General features: G+C 38.0%; 1 protein-coding gene across 1 annotated transcript; it reads right to left on the bottom strand.

Moving 5' to 3' along the window:
- Window positions 1-2445: 2445 nt before the first annotated feature.
- LOC148739653 (uncharacterized) lies at window positions 2446-8653 on the bottom strand. Its single transcript, XM_088747967.1, has 4 exons — window positions 7851-8653; window positions 7146-7257; window positions 4694-4765; window positions 2446-3111 (listed from the first exon to the last, which is right to left on the bottom strand). Exons 1-4 carry the CDS (start codon window positions 8086-8088, stop codon window positions 3036-3038), a joined length of 498 nt encoding a protein of 165 aa, XP_088604093.1. The 5' UTR covers window positions 8089-8653; the 3' UTR covers window positions 2446-3035.
- Window positions 8654-8960: the final 307 nt, after the last annotated feature.

Raw genomic sequence — 8960 nt, 5'->3', positions numbered from 1 at the left:
AAAAATAAGGCGGCCTGCAAAATTTACAAGTAAATCAGCTGAGTATTGTTACAAAAAATTCCCAATTCTAATTTCCTCAGCTGGTTGTTTTGTACAAACCCACCAGAAATAATTCGAAACGGTGTTTAACAACATTGTTCTCGTGAACTAAGTTCAAGAGATTTGTATGCTCAAATTATTGCACTTTCTTTCATCTTCTTATGTGAGGACATAAAGTATACTGGCTAAAAAATTAATATTCTTAATAACATACGTTTCTTTTCGATCTAAAAAAAAGGCCTGCAGTAGACAAAGTAGGATTACCATGCAGCTATAAACATTTCGTCATTTAGTGCATTCCTCATAAAAGGAAAGGCCATACTGATCTGATTGAAGGGAGGAAGGAAGGGTAAGTTATCAAATTGGCAAAATTGGCATGATTGGCAAAATTTTTTTAATCTCAGGTGTTTTAAGGATAAATTTGACTTCTTCTCTACAACAATGTCGGAAGCGATGGGTCGCTTCTTCCCTTTACAGCGCACGAAGTGTTGCACTTCTGACAAATCGTGGATGACTTCCAAGCTCAAGTCCTTAGTTTCACGGCGTCAAAAGTCCCTTGTGTCACATGGTAAAGATTCTACTGCTTTTAAACATTGGCCAAACATGGTTCGGCAAGAATGTAAGACGTGCAGAAAGAACTTTTATGAAAGGAAAGTCGCAGCCTTGAAAGATAGCAATGTGAAACGGTGGTGGAAGGAGATTAAGAGCTTGACAGGTGAGAGGATTACTACCGACAACTGCGCCTTTCAAATGCTGGATGAAAACATCCCGACTCTTACCGCTCTCGCTGATTGCTTCAACAACTCCCTTGCGGGATTGACTGCTCATTTTATTCTCCTTGACTTGACGGACTGTGAACTGGACCTTGAGGTCCCTGAGGAGTTCCTAGTTGATCAAAGGTTGGTGTACAAGGCTTTGTAACAAAGCCCAACAAGTCCCCAGACCCTATTCCGATTCCCAACAAGATCTTAAAGGAGTTTACAGCAGAATTGTGCGCTGTGCTCACTGATATTTATAACTCGTCGTTAAAACAGGGCTACGTTCCAGCTCAATTGAAGGAATCACTTGTCCGGCCCATGCCTAAAGTGTCGCCTCCCAAGTCTGTGGGCAGTGATTTAAGACCGATTACTCTCACTGCTCAGATAGCCAAAATCATGAAAGGTTTAACACTTAGCTCTCTGTATAGCCACGTCATTGATAACATTGATGACCCTTTGCAATTTGCCATACCGGGAAAATCAATGACAAACGCCTTAATTTACCTTTTACACTGTGTTTTACAAGCCCTAGACTCTGGACACTGCTATGCTAGAATTTTAGTTGCTGACTTTAGCAAAGGGTTCAATCTTGTGGACCATAATGTCCTTTGCACTGAATTGTGTAATCTTGGTGTACATAATGTCCTAATTTCCTGGATCGGATCATTTTTGTCAAATAGATCGCAGTTTGTTAAAATAGGTGGTGCTACCTCGGGTCATGTCGTACCTAAGGGTGGTATTCCCCAAGGGAATAAACTGGCCCCCTTGCTATTTGCAATACTTGTTAATAACCTGGCAAGGCAATAGAAGTTCAGGGCTATATGTGTCGACGACCTTTCAGTTGTAGAGATGACACCTAGGTGTTCCACTAGTGTTCTTCCGTTCATTGCGCGAGATATTTACACTTATGCTAACAAGCATGGCATGCGCCTTAACCCTGTGAAGTGCAGGGAGATGTTTATCGACTTCTTGCACTATAAGCAGCACCATCTTCCTTCTTTACAGCTTTCTGAGTCTGAAATCGAGTGTAACCACAAGCACAAGTTGCTTGGGGTGTATGTTACTGAAAATTTAAGCTGGAATACGCTCTGTGAGTATATTGTTCAGAGAGCTCGCAAACGCCTGTTCGCACTGCGTTGTCTGAAGAGGTCAGGTGTTTTGGAAAGGGAGTTAGTTATGGTGTATTCCAGCCTGATTCGCTCAGTGTTGGAGCATGCCTCCCCAGTTTGGGCAAACCTACCTGATTATCTTAGCCTCCTAAATGAGAATGTGCCGATAAAAGCCTTAGAAATAGTCTTTCCTGGGCTTCCCTACAGGGATGCACTTGTGCTGTGTGGTCTTTGCACTCTCTCTGATCGGCGTGCCGCTGCATCCACTAAGTTTATCCAGAAAGTTCGGGACACTGGTGTCCTTGTTAACTTGTTGCCACATCGCACAACTGTGTCCCATGGATACAATCTACGCTCAGGCACTCTTAGAGATGATCCCGCTATGGCTTTTACTAACCGTCTCGTCAAATTTATCACATATAGATATTCTTAGTAAATTAGAAGTAGAAGTCAAATGTAGTAAAATTTAATACATAAAGATATTTTTAGTGAAATGTTTCATGTTATGTATAGATATGATTTGTATCCTGACCACTCTTGTAATTTAGCTGCAAGCTACAAAAAGAGTAATTCAACTGATTATTATATTGTTATTATATTGTTATCAAGAAAGTTAGTAAAGGAAACTATATGGAATAATTGCACAAAGTCTCTCTATGGTTTTGTCTAAGATTTTAAACAGCGTGTTCATCTGTAAAGGCACTAATATGAAAAGCAAAAAGATATGCCACAGTACCTGACATGCTAGAAGTAAGTTCCAACATATAAGTCAAAGGTTAACCATCTTACACATTTACTCCTAATCAACAAAATTTGTACTAAAATTTCTTAAACACCGGGATACTTTTCATTGGCGCCTAGGAGGACATTCAGTCATTGGTTGCCACAGTTGAGTCATGTTACTGATGACAACCCAGGGTATATTTTCTACATTGAATGTTTTCTTGTAAGCCTTGGATTGGCTCATTAAATTTCTGTTAATAACTTTTCGTTTTCGGGGCCTCTGTCCGATCAGAACTAAAAATATTTTCTGTCAAAAAGTCAGTGTGATCTGCAAATCTGCTGGTTTTCTTTCCCAGTGCGAGATGGATTACGGGCATTCTTTACAAAACGAAGGAAGGGTCCTAACTTACAGGGCGACCAGCTTGGTATTGTAACTGAATATACCTGATGGCAACTCCTTCAACATATTGTTGCTCATTTCCCTACCAAGAGATGATAGAGGGTGATGTTCATTACACTGTATTCGTTATTTAAGTTAAATTAAAGGGTATATCTGGTAATGCTCTATTTTCCTACATGCTTTAAAATGGGGTCTCAAACAAACCTATAATTCTTTTCTATCAGCTGCGAATCGAATCTATTTTGTACTTAACCAGAACTGCAAGTGGAGGATTTTTATCTTTGGTGACTGTGTAACAATTATCTTATTAGGGAGCTCTATTTAAACTCAGAACTTGAAGGAGGGAGGGTATTAAGTTAATATCCAGGGAGGAAGGGGGGTAGGGAGGGTATTAGGTTAATATCCAAGGAGGCAGGGGGGGAGGGAGGGTATTAGGTGAATATCCAAGGAGGAAGAGGGGGAGGGAGGGTATTTGGTTAATATCCAAGGAGGAAGGGGGAAAGGGAGGGTATTAGGTTAATATCCAAGGAGGATGGGGTAAGGGGGGGGGCGGAAGGGGGGGTTGGAGGGAAGATTCGAGTATTCTCGCCGGAAAGCTGATCCCAGAAACCTGTTTCGTCTCCCACCCTCAGTGACAACCAAAGCATCATTGGTGATGGAGTCGAGATAACTGAAAGTTTTGCCCGTTGTAATTTCGCTCCACTTCACTAAGTTCGTGTGAAAAGATTTTATCGCAGTTTGATTGTCCAAGTGAGAATAGCCCTGCGTAGGATTGTTTTCGGAATTAGTGTCCATCAGTGGATGTCACCGTGTCATAACACTCCTTCTGTCACTGTCAGTCAAAGTCACTGACAGTGACTGAAGTAATTACTTCAGGTATATTTGAGGTGTTCATGTAAAGTTTGGAGGGGGGAGGGCGGGGAGCTAATAATGATTTTTGAGAGCTGAAAAGGATCGGCATTGCTATCGTAGATTAATAGGAGAGGAGTCCTTTGATTTACTGCTACTCACTTTCCTATCAAAATTCATTACTTAAGTGTCGAATACGGATTTTTTCGTTCACTATCAGATCGATAGTACTCTTTAGTAGTAGTATTTATTTAAAGAGAGTAGCACATAACAGTTAAAATATGATAAACTTGCGGCCCTCTGCTACATATGAATGAAAATTACATTATTAAACTATAAACAATGGACAAGTAATAATTCTATAATAACAATTGAACAAATAAATAAATACATAATAAATTTCAATAAAATCTATGGATAAAAGTAAGGCAAGTGAGCTTGATCTTGAAAAATTTTCTTTCTCAAGGCGAGCTTAAAACATTTTCCATTTGGCTGCTTCCTTATTTCACAATTTAAATTGTTCCAGTCTTGTATTGCAGACACTACAAACGAGCTTCCTCCTTCAGTCTTTCTCTGGTATGTAGGCGTAATAAAATTCAAGCTGGCAAACCTTGTATTACGTGAATGCTGAAAACTATTCAATCTCAAGGAGTCCATAAGATACTCTGGCACTGCGTGTTCAATTCTCCTATACAGTATTGCACATCTCAATAATACGAGTTTCTCCGTAAAAAGGCAGCCATTTCAAGTTGTTGAAAAGCACAACAGAAGAGAAGATAAAAAGAACAGAAGGTAAAAAAAGAGTGTTGGCTTACAGCCATTCCAGCTCAGTGTAATTACTGAAGATGCCTAGGGGCAAGTCCCTGAGTTTGTTGTTTTGTAGGTACCTATAAAGAAATCGTTAGAAACGTGTAAATAACACGCTGAATGCATTGATAAGAATGTCAACTGAACGTTTAATCTTTTCACTATCAAAACCATATGGAAATAAATAAAGAAAGTAACTAATAGATAACTTCTAAGTCTATGAGTCGATACTTCCATGAAACCTTAATGTAAAGTATTTTAGTACCTTTGATAAATTTTTACCGCACTTGGAAATTTAAGGAAAGTTGAAGGTGGACATAGCATGATTATGATGACGAGCACGCGACGTATGACCGTATCTTGAACCATAGGTTACTCTCTTCAGCCTAATGACCCATTACAGCAGATCTTTTGCCGCTTTCTGATACATATGGTAAGAGCAGCACTAGCAATTGGCACATATAGCGCTTCTCATGATTGACGTTCTTTTCCGTCTTTTGGTATTGAATACTTGTTTTTAAAGCTCAAATTTAGCTGATCGATGAATTATTCCTTTTCTGTAGTCTTCATACAAAGAATATTGAGTGTCCCAAGCTTCAGGATAGTTACATTAATTGTTGGGCAAGCATTAAGCTTATCAAAATAAAAAAGTTGCGTCGGCAGACAAACTAAAATAGACTGAAAATATTATGTTTTTCACTTTTAATTTAGTGATGTAAGATGGAACGTTTTCACCTTTGTGTGCGTCACAACCTTTGTTCAGTTCAAATTGAGGGTTAGAACTTTAATACATTTAGCTTCTTTGTTAGCAAGATTTAATTTAACAACTTTTTACCCTCTATTGGATAACCCAAGCAAGAAAATCCCTCATTCTTGTGACAATTTAAATCTCTTTAAACGTAAACTTAAGACTTATCTTTTTAAAATTTATTTTAATATGTATGAATTCTCTTCTTATCCATGTCTAGCGCGTAAATCTTAGACACCCGTTTTTTGTGAATATTTAAATCTCTGTTAACGTAAACTTAAGACTTACCTTTAAAAATTAATTTAATATGTATATTTCTATTTTGTAAAGCGCCTAGATCAGGTCTGGATAAGCGCTATATAAGTAGTTCTATTATTATTATTATTATTATTATTATTATTATTATTATTATTATCCAATTTTTTTTTTATCATACTACGCACTAAAGAGTTAAATTTGCACGGTTTAAGACAAGCGCTATACTAGTTCAAAGAGAGGATCAAGTCGAGTGACCAAATCCTACACTTAAGCCTTATTAATGAGGCAATCCCTCCGAAATTTTTTCAAGATCACACCCATTCTTGTAGACCTTAGGAGAATATAGCCATTCCTGAGCATGCCGAGGGACTTTCAATTCTCAATTTCCACCTCAAAAAAGCTTCTAATGGGGGTCTATCAGACATTTTTCAATTGAAATTAGCGTTTCTATAAATAAAGGATTACTATGTTTTGGAAGTAAAAGGACTTTGAAGATATCATTGAACAACAGGAAATGTAATTAACTCGAATTATGTTACTCATGCATAATTCATGAGATCGGAATCAAGATTCTCACAATACTCCATGCGATGAACAGCTTCAGTACAGCGAAAATCCTCTAAAAAACTAGGTTACAAAGCCCTTCAAAGATGGCGACTATTTTTCTTGTGAGTTTCAAGACTTCACCAAATTCGACTCATTTTTTTGCTTACACAAGCGCTCTTTTCCCCAAAGAAAAACACCTGGAAAAACATGAAATACGGGATTTTGTCAGCTATTTCGGCCGAACTTAAACGGCTCTCTGTGCCTTGAAATATGTCTCAAATGGACGATCGATCATCGTGGAAGACGTTCTGGTGTGCACATTTTGAAAACACTACCTCACACCGGCGTCGTGAGGCATCGATAATGATAAACGCTGGCGGATTTAAAGGATCAGAGAGGCCGTAAGTAGTCATAAAAATGACCGTTTTGGGCCGAACTTAGGTACATCGGGGGATCGTAGGAATTCTTGTGTGCTGCTTACGCTGTTTTTTAATGATTTAGACGTGCACATTTTGACTATCCAATTTATCTTCAAACATATAGCCGCATTTTATTTTCGCATAAAGCTTTGTATGGAAACTATTTTTAAAGTCCGCAAATCTTTCACACTGTGCATGTTCCGCCGCCATTTCGTATTCAATTTCTCGGCATGGGTGAAACATTGTGCACATTAAGAATTCCCATGAGTCGACTATCCGTCATCATAAATCATGTATTATCCAGGGGCTATCCTGATTGGCTTGAGTCCTACAAGACCATGAAACAGATTCCTTTAACGTTAAGGCCTTAGAGGGAGGTAGTTCTGCGATAGCATGAGAGGGATTGCTCTGACAATAAGGCTTGTACTAGGGAAGTAGTCCTCGAGATAAAGCTTTTCTTGGTGTTGACAACTTTTTAATCGTACTCACAATTTTGCGATGGCAAATGGAAATTTCCATGGAATTGAAATAAGATTTTTTCCGCTGCAGTTCACACTCATGATTTTGTGGACGACGTCACATTCGCACGGGTCTGGACACTCTAAAATAAGGTAAAAGCAACTGTGAACATGATTCAGACAGGCAGATAAAATTATTCAAATTTGAAAGTGTTAAGTCACTTGTTTTTACGACGAAGAATATTCCATTTGAATAGAACGTAACGGCAAAATCAGTTACCAAGATTGGACTCGAACACTTAAAGTCCAAATGTACACTACCCATAAATAAGAACGAGGATGGTTTAAAAGGTATACTAAGATGAAAACTGGACCGACAACACGAACTCCAGGTACGCTGTATGCTGGCGCCAAAATCGACAAACTGTGGCATAGTAACTTCAATTGAAATAGGAATAAGTTTAGGCGTGTAAATGAGAGAATATCCTTTGCTTTTAACCATTTACGCTACCGTCCCCTTCAACAGATAACTACCATACCACTAATAAGCATTCAAAAGTATGAATAGAACACAAGTAAAATCAAAGGGATATTGAAAAAATTATTTGAAAGGTTAAAGATTATTCCACAATCAAAGAGGCTTAACCGTTTTTTGCGTGGTAAGAATTGAGCAAATCAAAAAGTTCTCGGAGGTTTACACATTGCAGTTACGCAAAGTACTGACATGAAACCTCACCTTCAACTCTGAGGCTGATGTTCCTTCTAAATATCTCTCCATCTCTTTGTACCTCGCAGCTGTAATTCACGTCGTTTTCCGAAGTTATTTCAAGCTTAAATGTTATGCTGGTACTATTTTGAACAGGGAAACCATTTTTTCTCCATGCAATGTATGGAGCCGGCGCACCTTTCACTGGGCACCACAGGTTAGAGGTTCTGTTCAAGAATATAAACTGCATCTTTGGTACTTGTTCCATGGTTGGATTTACTGTATTAGGTTTCAAAGAATTAAGGAAAATACTTGTTGGAATGATATTTTATCGTGTACAGAACAAGTAAACCTTACACACAGTATATGAGGAGAACCAATTTTACTTGCACATCAAAAAAAACAATCATTCCAAATCCTGACACAATTCAATTTTCAGGTAGTATAGGAACTTTAATGTCTCCTTCTCCGTCTTTCTCTGTCTCTGCCTGTATGTTTGTATCTCAGATTTAAAGCTATTTAACTTGGTATAATTACTTCTATAAAATAAAACGTATAATGAATAAAACATAACACATATATATATATATATATATATATATATATATATATATAGGAAGTCTGTAAGTCGATTTTCGCGTGGAACAGTGCTCAATACGTTGAAGTAGAGCAGAATAAATATTATGAGAGGAAAAAAGGACGTAACTACATTTCCCGACAAGCCTGTTTCGTGAATCGCTTCACTCTTCAGGGGTTTAAACCCCTGAAGAGTGAAGCGATTCACGAAGCAGGCTTGTCGGGAAATGTAGTTACGTCCTTTTTTCCTCTCATAATATTTATATATATATATATATATATATATAAATATTATGAGAGGAATATTTATTCTGCTCTGCTTCAACGTATTGAGCACTGTTCCACGCGAGTTATGCACATATGGATTTTAATACAGCCTGTTTCGTAGACCAACAAAAGTTGATCCACTCATCAGTCAAACTCCATACACACTGAGGCATCGTGACGGTTAACTCTAACTCAGCAACGTGATCACATGACATTGTTTAAGAAATTCAAATCTTGAAAACCATGCGCGCGCCGATAATAGCGTTAAGAATACTTGAGATTATAATTTCGCCGATG

This window comes from Stylophora pistillata, chromosome 2 (genome assembly GCF_964205215.1).
Source record: "Stylophora pistillata chromosome 2, jaStyPist1.2, whole genome shotgun sequence".
Classification (NCBI taxonomy): Eukaryota; Metazoa; Cnidaria; class Anthozoa; order Scleractinia; family Pocilloporidae; genus Stylophora; species Stylophora pistillata.
The sequence above is the reverse complement of the archived record's forward strand: the minus strand, read 5'-3'. Positions and strand labels throughout refer to the sequence as shown.